Source organism: Tenrec ecaudatus, chromosome 10, assembly GCF_050624435.1.
Source record: "Tenrec ecaudatus isolate mTenEca1 chromosome 10, mTenEca1.hap1, whole genome shotgun sequence".
Classification (NCBI taxonomy): domain Eukaryota; kingdom Metazoa; phylum Chordata; class Mammalia; order Afrosoricida; family Tenrecidae; genus Tenrec; species Tenrec ecaudatus.
This window is the reverse complement of record NC_134539.1, coordinates 96395052-96410976: the sequence shown is the minus strand read 5'-3', so window position 1 is coordinate 96410976 and position 15925 is coordinate 96395052. Positions and strand designations below refer to the sequence as shown.

Genomic DNA, 15925 nt, shown 5'->3' with positions numbered 1-15925 from the left:
CTGCATGGATTTGAACCTCCAAACTTTTGCCTAGTTGTTGAATGCTTAACCATTGTACCACACAGGGAGCGCGTGGATTGTTGGATGCCATCGAGTCTCTGGCTCAGAGTGGCCATCAAGTGACATAGAAATGCACCATAGGATCGCCTGGGTCGTAGTCTTTGCAGGAACCTATCTCTGCCTCTGTCGAGCCGCTGGATGAGTTCCACTTGCTTGTAGCCATTACGCTCCCCTCATAAATCTTGAAACCTAGGAATTAGAGCCCATGTGGTTGTGACATCTAAAATTGGAGTTTGAGCCTTCATATAAAGTGTAAAACCTTAAAAATATTTTTTGTTGTTGAATGTACACAGTAAAATCATATACCAACTCAGTTTTCTACCTGTGCTGTTGAGTAACAATGATTATGTTCTTTGAGCATACAGTCATTCTCACTCCTTTTCTCGGTGTTCCTCTTGCATTGACATAAGCTTGCTGTCCCAAAGGTAGGCTACTATTATTAACAGACGTGGTTTCCTGTTTAGAAGTAAGCAGAGAGGTGTGCAAGAGGTTGGAGACTGGAGCCAATTTAATTTTGTCTTCATCTTAAGATTTATTTTCCTTTCGGTTAGAATATATGCGAAACAATTTGAAGGGTTGAGTCTTTTTCTTTACGTTAGACAATAGTATCTTTTGGAAAAGAATCTCTTGGTTAGTTTTTTGGTAAGACCCACAAATTACTATACTGTACTGTATTAAGTCATTTAATATGCTTTGCAAAGGAAAGCTATCCTCTGTTTTAAAGTTTCATGTTATTATGCATCTTTATAAATTTGTAAGCAGGTGCCTTTAAAACTAAGATAATTTTGTAACCTTAAATTCTAGGGAAGTATTAAAGGTGGATACTACCTGTTATTTCCTCTGTTGTGTGTGTGTACACGCTTAAACTAGTGATAGTATCTACACATATCCAACAGACCTGTGAGCTATGAAAACTAAAATCACAACACTTTGGGGAAGTTTAATATTATATGTAGAGAACAGCAAGAGTTCTCATTTTCACAGGGCTTTAATTGGATCGAACCACTTTATTTATGGCCAGTAGAAATAAGGCAGTGTTAAGTGGTGCATAGCAACAATATCTTTGGTGCCGTGGAATTTGACCTCTGTAGAAAGCAGGCTGTAGTCGCTTGTGCAAACATGAGAGCTGACTGACTGGCACATTTAAAGTGTTGTGCATTACACCATCTTTGAGTGAGTCATCATGCCTCTTTCGAACTCTAGTCACATTCTAGTGCAAGAGATTTGGAGGTTAATCTGCCTTTGTTTGCACTAGCCGTGTTGGAAGCATTTGAACCAGTTGAAAGACCTGTATCTTCATTTAGAGGAGATTATAGGCAGGGATGAGTGGGAGAATCCCTCTTAACGTCATTGGGAGTATTTAGTCAACTGTGTGGGACTTTTATTCCTTGAGTCTCCTCTCCCCACAGTATAATGTGAGATCTTCACAAGTTGTCTGGGAGGTAATTTCAAATAATAGAAAGCTAGCTAGTTTTGATTACCATTTCAGAAAACTTGGATTTTGCAGAGGACTTGCCTGGTGTGCCTGAAAGTGTGAAGAAGCCTCCAAATAAACAAGGAGATAAATCAAAGGATAATACCAGAAAGATTTTTAGCGGCCCCAAACGGGTAAGTAAAACAATACTAGTAATTTTTATTATTTATTATTATTAAAGGACCCAACTCAAACCAATTTACTCTAAAAAGTTATTAGCAGATATCATGGCATTTAGTCATTTAAAAATGGTCCTGCATAGGTATTGAAATTAATTTGCTTGAGTTTATACCTTTTTGTAAAAAACAATTGAATTCTTTACTTAAATTGCTTGTCATAGTGTTGATTTTGTCATAAAAAATTATAGAGGCAGACAATAACTTTTATTTTTGTAGGTTGAATTACTTTAAATCAAATGAGGGATAAGTTTTCTAATGTTTTTATGGCCTTATTAAAATTCTGTAATGAGCTCATTGGGAATCTTTAAAGATTAAAAATTGTGGTCTACAATTAGGAAAAAATAATTACATGAATAACAATGACTACATGGAAGGAAATATTCTAGACTTGTACAACTCTTTTTTTAATTTTTTTTTATTTTAACAATTTATTGGGGCTGATACAATTCTTTTCACAGTTCATACATATACATACATCAATTGTATAAAGCACATCTGTACAGTCTTTGCCCTAATCGTGTACAACTCTTTTTGATACTTAACTATTGAATTGTATGATGTGGATAAAGTGTTAGTAAAACTTTAACAAAGATGAAAGGAAAAAAATTATGACCCACTTTTACATGCTTACATGACACCCCATGGTTCTCAACCTTCCTTTAGCCGCAACCCTTTCATACAGTTCCTCATGTTGTGGTGACCCCAACCAGAACATTGTTTTCATTGCTACTTCGTAAGTCTAATTTTGCTATTGCTATGAATTGTCATGTAAATATCTGATATGCAGGATGTGTTTTCATTGTTACAAATTGAACATAAAGCATAGTGATTAATCACAAAAACTATGTAATTATATATTGTGAAGTATTTATTTCTAATTACAAATAAACGAAATTTTGACTTGAAGGATGGTGTAGTATGGGCACACAGCTACTCGTATGTGGGAGTATCTGCATTAGGCAGACCCGCCTGGAGACAGATAGAGGAGCGGTGTCTTGGTTCCTAAGACCATCAGACATACATGTTTTCTGATGGTCTAAGGCGACCGCTGTGAAAGGGTGACTCAACCCCAAAGGGGGTCGTGACCCACAGGTTGAGAACTGTTGATCTGTACGCTCTTGCCAAATCTTGCTTAATGCTGACAGAGTTAATGTGTTCTAGGGCAGCGTCATGTAGTGAATGATTGTAGTAATTAGTACTCTGGTTTATATAAAATTACATATAGTATGCATTCATTTCCAGAGTATCTGGTCTCATATATTTTGGCTCTCTCTACACTCTTCAAGAAAAATTGTTGATGATCCAAAAAGGTTTTTGTTTAAATACAGCACATCTATTTAAAATATTTTCAATAAAATGTTGGCCAATACCCAAATGTGAATAAGTGTAATCTGTCCATCTTTCAAATAGGAATGGCATATGTTCCAGAGAAAGGTGGTTAGTTTAGCTTGGAACTCAGAGCTAGCGTTTGTTTGTTTTAAATAAATCATTTCATGGGGGGGGGTCTGCTCTTAAAGCTCTTACAATAATCCGTACATCAATTTGTATCAAAGCACATTTGTACATATGTTGCCAACATCATTTTCAGAACATTTTCTTTCTGTTTGAGCCTTGGGGGGGGGTATAAATTTTTTTAACAACATGCTTTGCATGATGTATTTTATGTGCACTGTGTCTTGTCACAATTCCAATGTACTCCAAGGTCAAGATTTCATATAATTAATTTTTCAGGTTTAAGGACTTTCTTAAATAAACTGGCCTTTTATTACTTTTTTTTTAATGCCAGTGTGTGGCAGCTAGATAGATTTTCAAGCCCCAACTTTGATTTGTGCTTATGCATCAAGAGTTTTAGTTACTATTGCTTTTGTATTATTTGTACAAACATCAACACAGTGAACGAGACGAATAGCATCTTATTATGGAGAGCGATAGCAGCTTCGAGAAGGTGGTACTAACTACTTCTCCCATAACTGCAGCCAGATCCCTGGACTATGTTATACTTTTTCTTTGTATGAGATTAGGAAAGAAGTCTGTTGAAAAACCATGAGTTTAGATTGAGGGTTTCATTTTAAATCTGTACTGTAGAATTTTATACTTAGGAATGCATGTATGCTTCCATCCATCCAAGTCCTGATGTTCCAAAAATAATTACTTTCTTAAAGGTTGGTTTCAGTGTGAATTGATTGAATGGCAGTGAATTTGAAGTTGCTTTTAGATAGCACACATTAAGTAATTTTAGAATCATAAAGCCAGCATTACTTGACCAATAAATATACTGAGTGATGTTTAAGGTTTCTTTAAGGGTTAAGACTTCTTTTAAAATTCTTTTGTTCTTAGACTACTTTTCACTAAGAAAGTACAACATAGTAGTAATATGTAGCTTGGAATGATTCCTATGTTACATAGCTCTGTTATCTAGTATTAATTTACAGTTGTTTTTGTTCAACTTATGTGACCAAGTTAGTATTGGAGTTTTCATTGTTACTGTTAGCAGAGCTTATAAGGCAGCATATACTTGACCTTATAAAGAAATCTCTCCAGCCTCAAGTAAATTAGATCATGACAATCTAGTTGGTGGCAGGTCTGTTGACTGCTGATGGATGAAGTATGACAGTGTTCTTAGTTTATTGAGAGGACAATTAAATTGGTAATTTATAAAGCTAAAAGCTATGAAATTGAAATCATACAAAAGATGTGAGAAAGTGCGATAAGGACAGATAAAACCCTGCCTTAAAAGCAAAATACTTCATTTTGGGAGTGACTTGACTTCAGCAAATTTACTCTTGCCTTCTTAATCTCATTCTAAAATATTTTCCAAAATCATTTTTAAGTAAGGTTGTTTCAGACTTTTGTCACCAACTCTTATTACTGCTGTTGGAGTAGATCAATGGGTTATAAACGAAAACTTGATTTTAAATAGTAAAATAAAAAATGTTTAGAATCTTCTGGAATGTATGTATCTTTACATGACAATATCAAGATAAAGGACTTAGAAGTCTCTTCCAGAAAGAGTGCTGCAAGAAGCTAAGCAGTAGTAAAAGCCCTTAGCACTTACATGAAAAAGGAGTGTGGGGAAAATGGGGATTCATATTTCTGTGACTACAAAAGGAATTTTTCTTAGGTTCTCTAAGGAATTTTAATTTAATTAGGTGGGTATAGGAGAAGTTCTTAGGAGTTGTTCCATTACCGTAGAAACACCTGATAATGTTATAGGTGACTCTTGAAGTATTTTATTCTTGGCTTGTTATCCACCAAGTTTGGTACTGACTGTAGTTCCGGAGAAACAGTTTTAAGGATGTGCTGATTGCTTTTGGATTGGTTCTTTAATCTGATTAGACCCTGTTTCCAAATGGTAAAGTCAGAGGTCGTCAATGGCAGAAGTTTTTCTCCTTCTCAGTCCTGGTTTTTCACAATGTTGATATCGATTGTTTGGATTGAATAGTTGTAGTATTGGGCTACCCTACATAGGAGAAAGTGTACCAGCATTAAATGCCTGTAGCATTCTTAGATAAGTGGTTGTGACGATTTAAAATGTCTGTAGGCATTACCAAACTTTCCCCCATTGGGAAACTTTCCCCCATTGGGATGTGTTTATATGTCTACCATTTGCGAGTAAGTTGCAAACTTGAAGGTCATTACTCCTAAATAAGTGTGTTTTCTAAAAATAAAGGACACATTCTACCCATCGAAATTAGCAAATTAACATTGATATAACTATAATATAATCTACAGAGCATAATTAAGTTCCAATTGCCCTAATATTAGCCTTTATAGGAAAAATAAGCACCTCTTGTCTCTCGCAAGCAAAATGCCAGGGGTCTAATTTGCAGTCATGTTACATATTTAATTGCCACCAAGCCTGTTCTTTGCTTCTGTCTTGAGCAGCATCTGTCTGTTCTGATCTTTTCTTGGCTTGACATTTTTGAAGAGCCAGTTATTTTGCAGACTATCCCTCAATTTGTGTTGTCTGATGCTTCCTTATGATTCCATTTGGGCTACACTTTTGGACAGGAAACCCACCTAACAACATCATGTTCTTACTAGATTACACCAAGCAGCACAAAATGTTGACTTGTGCTATGGATGTTGGTGTTAACTTTGATTACTTGGCTAAACTAGTGTCTGTTGGGTTTTGTAACCATTGTGTTAATAAAATTTGGCAGGAGGTTTTTTAGGACCATGTGAATATATCTTCCGTGTTCAGTTTTGATCCATTAGTATCACTAAGGGTTGAGAACAGGTTCTTCCTGGTTCAGTCGTGACTGACACAGCGAAATTGGAGCAGACCCAGGTCTATAAAATGGGGATGTACTAGAATAATTGGAATAGGAAAACTTACAAGTCAAGAGTCTGGGGTTGGGAGGCATGGAAGAAGAAAGCAGAGTAAGCCCTTCCAGGAGCCTCGAGGACTTGGGATATTGCCAGGACTGTGAGATGGGACTGACTTGATGGCAGTGACTCGTTTTAAAGGTGATGGAGAGCAAGCACGTTAAGTTCAAAGCTGCACCACCTGCCCCAGTTTTATGGGGGAACCATTGTTCCCAACTCTTCCTTTTCTCTTTTTATTGATCATTTTATTGGGGGCTCTTACAGATCTTATAACAGTCCATTATCAATTGTATTAAGCACCCTTGTACATCTCTTGTCATCAGTGTTTCCAAAACATTTCCTTTATACTTGAACCCTGGGTCCAACTCTGTTTTTTAAGAGATTTGGTTTTGAGTGACTTATATACTGCCCCTGTTTTTCTGAGAGGAAGATTAAGTTTTAGCGACGTGTCAAACTTGTAATTTTCCCCACTTTGGTGATAGTTCCAGTGTATCCACATTTTATTAGTTTGGGTCCATTCTGATTTTGTTTCCTTGGTCATGACTGAACTGGGAAGAACTGGTTCAAAATCTTGGTTTTAACCTCCATTGGTGATTCTTGTCTGAGTAGTTTATAGGTTGGTTGTCAAAGAGCATTGGTAGGGTTGTTGGGGGAGCATTGCACTCTGCTCACAGGTCAGCAACTCAAACTCACCTGCATGAGAAAGATGAGCCTGTCTGCTTTTGAAAATATTTATAGCCTCTGTCACCCTAAGGAGATATTCTACTCTGTCATATAAGCTCACTATGAGTTGGGATTGATTGCTAGTAGTGGGTTTATCAGTGATTTACTAGAGTAGTGGTGGTTCCGTGGTGGATTTCTTGCCTTCCATGTGTAGGAGACTTAGGTTCACTCTTGGGCAGATTGTGGTTTACAAGCAGGTACTGTAAGGCACGATTGGAACCCACTGGCCACCTGCAGGAGAAAAATGTGACAGTCTGCTTCCAAGAAGGTTACAGCCATGGAAACTATATGGAGCAGTTCTACTGTGAGTTGGAATTGACTCAGGAGCAGCAGGTTTGCTTTTGGCTTATATTCCTGGTAGAGTAGAAAAAATTCTCATAGCATGGTTAAAATTAAGGTTAGATAGCAACCAGAGTTTCTTACCACAGGTTTAAAGGCAAGTTACTTGTATTTGTATCAAAGACTGCCTGGGGGAGCATGCAGCGGGAAGAATGAAGTGAAGGGTAAAGAAAACTCTGCTAAAAGCATAGTGGAAATGATTACTGTAGTATCACTTGTTAGAGAGAACGTTAAAGAAGGTAGGGATTGGGATGGGAAATACCTGCACTTGATGTACCTGTTCTTCCTAGGTGAGGCTTTATTCATTATTTACTAGTTCCAGGTGCTTCCCTATTTCTGATTGCTGGCTGTAATTTCTCTGTACTTAGTTTCTTCTGCCTGTTCTGCCCATAGTTTGATTTCTAACTCATTATGCAGTTGCTGCCTGTCTGCCTTGCTCATATGGCATTAATTGTTTTGTTTAGCTTGACTAACTTATTGCCTGGAAAGTTGAATTTTACAGGGGACATTGGCCGTCTTGTTTTGTGAGTTACCTGGCATGCTGGGTCATTGATGAAAGTAGCCATAATGCTTGTCTCTACATTCATTCCTCAAGTATTTATGTTTTCACTTTGATCAGTATACTGAATCCTACCTAAAACTGTCTTTTGCCTATTTTTTTAGTCATTTTATTGGGGCCTCGTATAACTCTTTGACAGTCCATATGTACATCAATTTTGCCCAACTCATAGGAACACTCTGGACTTACTTTGTTCTTCTCTCCTGACATTTATTGTGGCACGGGAGCGTGACAGGCTGCACTGTCTGCTATGGAATGTTGCAGCCTTAAACTATGGAGTCGTTTAATACTCCACGCAAGGAGTCACCATGAGTCCGAATTGATGGCAACCAACACCAAGAAGTTAAAACTTCCCAAAGTGAAAGACTTAAAATAGAGTGTGATTTTTATAGTTTTATAAGTTCATTTTTTATTTAATTAAGGGGGAAAAATTTTGAAAAGCATCGTGAAATTGAAAAGACGTTAAAGGGCAGGTAGTCCCACAGCCTTTCCAAGAACAGATGCTCTTTCTACAGGATCCTGCTTCAGCACTTTGCACCCACTCGTGTGTGGCAGTGTGTCTTTCTGTCAGAGGAATGCACTCTTTGCCTTAGGTAGTATTCTCTGACCATCTTGGCATTCATTCACAATGGCATTAATGTTGTGAAATGCCATCTAGTCTACCCTCCACCATTTTTGATCCTATGCACAATGTAATGAAATGCTGGTATGAGAGCCTCTGTTCTCAAGAACTAGAAACTTGGTGGGGTCTGTGTAGGGGCGGGGTGGGTGGAGGAGCAATCCAGCCAATGGCGTGATAATAAGAGATCCTAGTAAAAAAATGTAAAAATCAGAGCCACTGCTACAAGCATTTAGGTGGTTTATCCAAAGAGTTGTTGAAGTGGAGCAATTTCAAGCTGAGCCTGACTCTGCTTTGCTTGACTTTGTGTTTGTTTTTCTTCAACATAAATTATGTTTTTTATTATCTGTGCTCACTCACTCACTGTCATTAAGTCAATTCCAATTTACAGTGACTCTACAGTGCAGATAAGAACTGCCCTTGGAGTTTCCGAGATGTTAACTCTATACAGTAGCAGGCGGCATCTCCCATGGAGCAAATGGGTGAGCTCAAACTACTGATCCTCGGGGTTGGCAGCTCACCTCATTACCCACTCTGCCACCAGAGCTCTATTGTTTTTGCTTTGTGATGGAAATTTTTTAAAGGGTAAGATAAGGAACTTGAAAAAGACATAATTTTTATCTTCTGAGATGAGCTGTTTGGAGTGGTCTGGTGTGTTTCCTCACTGTTTGTTCCAGAGCAGAAACGTACATTTTTCTCTTACATAGTTAACATAAAGGAGTCCTGGTGTTGCAGTGGTTCAGCACTCTGCTGTTCACTGAATGGTTGGCAGTTCAAACCAACACAAATCTGGCAATCTGCTTCTGTAATGCCATCAAGACAGTTTTAACTAATACTGCTAGTCTGGATAGTCTAGAGAAACAAGTCCATGTGGACTCATGTGTATAAGAATATATGTGTGTATACAACAGCAATTGAATATTGAGAAAACATCCCAGTCCAGATCAAGTCCCTAAGTCCAATATTAGCCCATATGTCTGATACCAATCTATAAATTCCTCTTCAGACTCAAGCAGCACATGAAATGATGCCGAATGCAGGAAGATCACAGGCCAGTGGGTGGAAAGTCTTGTGGATCCAGTGGCAGTGGAAGCCTCTCAGTGCTTGCAGGGTTCTCCACGTGGCTCCTCTAGCTCCATGTGCCTTGTCCACAGGCATGTTTAACAGGGAGTGAGTGTTGTGTTCCGCTTCTGGCAAGCTGTTTATCTCCTGAGGGCCTCCAAATGAGGTCATCAAGCTGCGACCTGATTGACAGGCCCAACCCCCCCCCCCCTTCATGCTTAACTGTGAAATTGACCACAGATTATGTAAGTACTACACTTACCCACAGGACAGACTAGAACTGCCCCTGTGAGTTTCCAAGACTGTAACTCTTTTTTTTTTTTTTTTTGAGACTATAACTCTTTACAGGAGTAGAAATCCCCACCTTTTTCTGCAGAGCAGCTTGTTTTTTTGAAATCGTTTTATTAGGTGCTCGTACAACTCTTAACACAATCCACATAACATTTTTCTTTCTTTTGATTTAATTTGATCTGAAATTCTATAAAACTAGGTTAATTTATGCATTTTATAGATTTATTCTTTATATGCCACTCCATACAATATTTTAATTTTAGAATAGACATGAATTCTGTTCTTTTCCCTGTTGTGGGATTGCCTATGTTGAGATTATGTTCGTATTTAATTATGCTTTCGTTTTTTTTGTTTGTATTTGACATAGTTGGTTGACAGAACCATATATTTAAATACCAAGCAATGTACTTCTTAATCAATTATGTATTGAATTGGACAATTGTCACCATAAATTTTACATTCATGTAAATTTTTAATGTAATAGCCTGTTCTAAATTTCTCAGCTGACCTAAAAATGTCTTTTAGTGTAAAGTTTTTCTCCCCACCAATAATAGGATTTCGTCTGGAGCAAGGTACTATATATAGTTGTCCTGTATCTTTAGTCTCTCATGTGGAACATTTTCTACCACTTTTTTGGGGGGTTGGGGACGGGGGTCTGGTATGACATTGACAGTCCCCTCTATTATCCTTTGAAGAAAAGCATTCTTAGTTTTGTTTTCAAAATGTTTTTCTGTCCTTTGGTTCACATTACACATACCTATAAGCTGATGTGTACCTTTCCAGACACCACACCTCAGGGGGGACGTTAATTTCACTAAGGCCTCCCTGTCAAAGTGGTATCCATTTCTCCAGTGTATAATTACGTTTTGGTTCTCCTTTGAAACCCAAAAAGCAGATATTTTTTAAGTCTTTTTTTTAGGGCCTCATACAGCTCTTATCACAATCCATACATATATCAATTGTGTAAAGCACATTTGTACATTCATTGCCCTCATCGTTCTCAAAACATCTGCTCTCCACCTAAGCCCCTGGCATCAGCTCCTCATTTTTTCCCCTCCCTGCCCGCTCCCCCCTCCCTCATGAACCCTTGATAATTTATAAATTATTATTCTGTGTCATATCTTACCCTGTCTGATGTCTGCCTTCACCCACTTTTCTGTTGTCCGTCCCCCAGGGAGGAGGAGGTTATATATTTAGATCCTTGTAATAGGTCCCCCTGTTTTACCCCACCTTGCCTCCACTCTCCCAGTATCACCACTCACACCACTGGTCCTGAAGGGATCATCTGCCCGGGATAACCTGTATTTCCAGTTCCTATCCGTACCAGTGTACATCCTCTGGTCTAGCCAGATTTGTAAGGTAGAATTGGGATCATGATAGTAGGGGAGGAGGAAGCATTTAGGAACTGGAGGAAAGTTGTATGTTTAATCATTGCTATATCGCACCCTGACTGGCTCGTCTCCTCCCTGAGACCCTTCTGTAAGGGGATGTCCAGTGGCCTACACATGGGTTTTGGGTCTCCACTCCGCACTATCCCCCTCATTCACTATGGTAAAATTTTTTGTTCTGATGATGCCTGATACCTGATCCCTTTGACAGCTCGTGATCACACAGGCTGGTGTGCTTCTTCCATGTGGGCTTTGTTGCTTCTGAGCTGTTTGTTTACCTTCAAGCTCAAAAAGCAGATTTTAAGGAGTTGCTTTAACACTATTCCAATACCCTGTTCCTTATCATACTTTCCTTGTTCTTCCTCAGAGTATCCCCTTAGACATCTATATATACATATATAAAATCATCTTATTGGGAGCTCGTACGAGACAATATATTTAAGGATGACTCCTGCCCGATACAGATCTTAGTACTTTGGCTGCAGAGCAGTATTTTTCCAGCTCCCATTCTTCACACTCACCAGTTGGTTCTCAGTATTATGAGCACAAACTCTCCCTTACCACTGTTTATCTTTTCATCTCTGTGAGCCCGTGAATTCCTGCCTTTCTCCTTCTCCACAGGTGTATAGAATTTATCGTTTGGCGCTGTTGAATCGGTTCAGGCTCATGGCGACCGTCTGCACAACAGCATGAAACACCGCCTGGCTTGCTACTGCGTCTTCTTATAATTGAGTCCGTTGTTAAAGCCGCTGCATCAATCCATTTCCTTGAGGGACTTGCTCTCTTTTTACTACCTACCTGCTTTCTTACCAATTTTTTCCCTTGGGAGTGTTCTCGCTGGATGACATGTCCAGAGTATTTGAGATAAACTCTTGCCCTCATGCTTCTAGGAGCAGTCTGGGTGTACTTTCTCCAAGACATATTTGCTTGTTCTTCGTTTCTTCTGTCTCCCTACTCATTGTCTAGGCTTCATGTGCAGGTGAGCTGATTGAAAATATCATGGCTTCGGTCAGGCACACTTTATTGGTGAAAGTTATTTCTGTGCTTTTAATTACTTTTGCAGAAAACTTGCCCAGTGCAATGCCTCATTTGATTTCTTCAATGCTGCTTCCATGAGTGTTGATTATGGATCCAAGTGAAATAAAATTCTTGATTATTTTAATATTACCTTTGTTTACCATGTTGTATTGCTTCAGCTGTGAGGATTTTTTTACATGAATTATAATCTATATGAAAGGCTGAATGTAGTCTTTGTTTTTGGCAAGCAGAATGGTATCGTTTGCAGATTGCATGTTTTTGATGTACCTGCTCTAAACTTCATGCTGAATTCTACATAGAGTCTAGCGTCTCAGATTATTTATTCAGCATACATATTCATTTATGCATGGTGAAAGCATATAAACTGAGGCAAACCTTTTGCAATGAATGATATGGAAGGCCTTCTGGCTTCCTCTTTACCAAGAGGCAGGGGAAGGCACCCTTCATAACCTGCTCAGACACCAACCATTCCTCCCACAACAGTCTACTTCTGTGCTTGGTTTCCATAATTTATTTCAGTGGCCACGCAGAACTCACAATTCTCAAAATTATAGGGGTTTATTAGGGAAGTTAGCAGGGTACCACAAGTCAGGATCAGTAAGCAATAAAGATCCAGTCATTGGTCCACAGAACACCACTCCTCACCCAGCAACCAAGTCTCTCTCTTGACCCTCAGCCTTTACCCTCGGCCCTCTGCCTTTGTGACTGGGAAGCCTGTCTGTGTCTCCCACACAGTCCCATAGTCTTGGTGTCACTTCTTGCTTTGCCTCATAGTCCCCGTGCCACAGTCCCTGATGCCTCTGGTCTCAACCTCCATTACCATAGAGGTCTGGAACATGCTCTTCTGGTGGCTCTCGGCTCTCCCTGTTTGAGATAGCTCTGTGTCCATGGCCATACCACCCTGAACGTGTCAGATCTCTTATGATCTTGGAAGCTAAGCTGGGTCAGGCCTGGTTAGTACTTGGATGGGAGATCGCTCTTGTATGGAGAGGAGTGACTTTGATGGAGGTGTTTTGTTTTTTTTGTTTGGGGTCTTTTAGCTAACCACAGCCCCCAAGGAAACAAAGAATGAGGACTTAAAATCACACTCTAGTTAACACTCACCGCTATTCAGTTGGTTCTGATAGGGCAGACTAGACTGCCCCTGTGAGTTTTTGAGACTTACTTTAGAACTAAGGGTTAGCAGCCCAGTGTGTAACCACTGTACCACTCCTTACCCTCTAGTTTGAGGACGCCTGCTCTAAGGAGTATTCTGGACATACTTCTTCTAAGATAGATTTGCTTATTCCTTTGGCAATCCATGGTACTGTCAGTATTCTTTGCTAGCACCATTACTCATCAATTCTAATGTAGCAATTCTTTGGTCTTCCTTATTCATTTCATTTGTTCAACTTTCACTTGCACATGCGGCAGCTGAAAATACCATGGCTTAGGTCAGACGCATTTAGTCCTCAAAGTAACATTCTTGCTTTTCCACTTTTTAAAGAGGTGTTCAGCAGATTTACCCAGTGCAGTGTGTCGTTTGGTCTTTTGACTGCTGCTTCCATGGTCATTGAGTATAAGCATGATGAAATCCTTGACAACTTCATTCTTTTCTTTATCATGATGTTGCCAATTGTTCCAAGTAGTGTTACGTCTTGTAGTTAGTATAGTTACTTATTGTACCTACCAGTGTGAAGAAGTTGTAGTCCATATATTGAAGGTTATAGTTCTCTATTCAGCACGCAAGATTATATCATGTTAATATTAAAACTTGATAGTAAGCTTTGGTCCAATCCTGATGCCTGCCCCTTTATATAAGTCAGCTTTTCTGATTTTTGTTCAGCATACAGATTGAATAAGTATGGGTGATAAGATTGTTCTTTGATGCCCAATACCTGATCCCTTTGACACCTCATGATCACACCAGGCTGGTGTGCTTGTTCCATGTGGGCTTTGTTGCTTCTCGGCTAGATGGCTGCTTGTGTACCTTTAAGACCCTAGACGCTTTTTAGATCTTTTGATAGCCGAGCACCATCAGCTTTCTTCACCACATTTGTTTATGCACCCACTTTGTCTTCAGTGATGGTGTCGGGAAGGTGAGCATCATGGAATGCCAGTTTAATAGAACAAAGTGTTCTTGCATTGAGGGAGTACTTGAGTAGAGGCCCAATGTCCGTCTACTACCCTAATACTAAACCTGTAAATATATGCACATAGATCTATTTCCCCATCATATATGTATATGTACATGCCTGTATTTAGACATCTAGAAATGCCCTTTGCCTCCTCGTTCTTTCCTCTATTTCTTTTTACTTTCCTCTTGTTCTCCTGTCATGCTCAGCCTTCATTTGGGTGTCAGTAATTCCTCTTGTTTACATTGCCCCTTGATCAAGCTCTACCAGGCTTCTTACATTCTCCTTGCCACTGATTTTGGATCACTTGTCCCTGGGTTTGTTAATACCACTTCCTTTCTCCCACCTCCCCCTCTCCCATGTCCCCCCCGGAACCATCGGTCCCATTGTTTGCTCCTCTAGATGGACCTGCCTGTGCCTGAGTTTTAAATCAAAGTAAAATTTATAAGATTAATGACAAACTTAGCTACTGTAAGTTTCTAAAATGGTAAGGGTGATTTTTATTTTTCATGGCATGTTGATGTTAAATGGTATTTTTGTACTCGCTGTACACAAGCACTTAGACTGAGGAAATTGTTGTGTGACAGTAGTGTTGTATGGTTTCTAGATTTAATTCACTTTGTATATGTATTTTACATACCTTCTCAGGATGATTTGTGTTAAGGCTTCAGAGACAGTATTTCCTGTCCTTCTTTCTCTCTTTTTTTTCCCTCTCCACTCTCCTCTAGGTTTGTTTTGTATGTATGAACTATATATAGATAATATTTTAAAATATAATATTTAGGTGGTAGGAAATGTTTTCCATATATTAACTTTGTAATATTTTGAGACAACAGCCAAGAGAATATTCTAATTGAATCCATTTTTGTTTTAGACATAAAAGATAAAGGTTGATGTCCCAGTATTAAAAAAAATTTTTTTCCTTGGAGTAGTATATTTTATATAAATTAGTAGGTTAGTTAGTAATTAATGTATAAAAATTTAAAAGGATAATCACTACTCTTATTTAGTGTTTTTTTTGCTTCTATGGGTAACACTTCATTTTAGTATATGAGTAGGTTTAGTGCCTTGTAAGTTATCTTTTATGATTGCTTTCTTTTTGTTTCATTGTCAAAGATTTTTTGCCAAGAATACTTACTAGCATTAAAATGGTGAACATCTTCAAAAAATTGTTTTTAACTTTGCCTTCTTCAAGAGTCAACAGAAACATTGAATTAGTCTTAAAAATAGTTTTTTTACTGCTGTAAAATATGTACCATCAGAAGTTTGCTTTTTTAGCCAGTCTTAGCTTGCAGTTCATTCACATTAATCGGACATTCACTGTCTGTACAGCCATCACCATTATCTGTTCCCTCCACCCTCCCCAGCTGTCTCACTGCGAACAGAAGCCCAGTATTCCTTGTGCAAATGATGCACTATTCCACCACTCCCCAAACCCTGGTAACCACTGATAAACGTTTGTGTCTATGCATTTTCTATTCTAGATCGTTCATACAAGCATAATCAGTTAGTGTGTGTCCTTTTGTGTCTGACTTACTCCACTTAACAGACCATTTTCAAGATTCACCTATATCATAAATTATATCAATTTCATTTCTCCTTATGGCTGAATAATACCCTATTCATGTATGTGCCACTTTGGCTACTGTGAACAATGCTGCCATGAACATTGGTGTAAATGTCTGTTTGAGTCTCTGCTTCCAAGTGCTTGTGATGCATACTTAAAGTGGAGTTGCTGGGGCGTTTGGTG

At 38.7% G+C, this 15925-nt stretch overlaps 1 protein-coding gene across 3 annotated transcripts in view; it reads left to right on the top strand.

Moving 5' to 3' along the window:
- WAPL (WAPL cohesin release factor) overlaps positions 1 to 15925 on the top strand; it is an 80894-nt gene that overhangs the window by 26876 nt on the left and 38093 nt on the right. For 2 of the 3 annotated variants that reach the window (XM_075560999.1, XM_075560998.1), the window contains exon 4: positions 1550 to 1668. In XM_075560999.1, the coding sequence (XP_075417114.1) occupies positions 1550 to 1668 (119 nt within the window). The remainder of the gene's footprint in view (positions 1 to 1549; positions 1669 to 15925) is intronic. The other variant, XM_075561000.1, reaches the window with a different exon arrangement.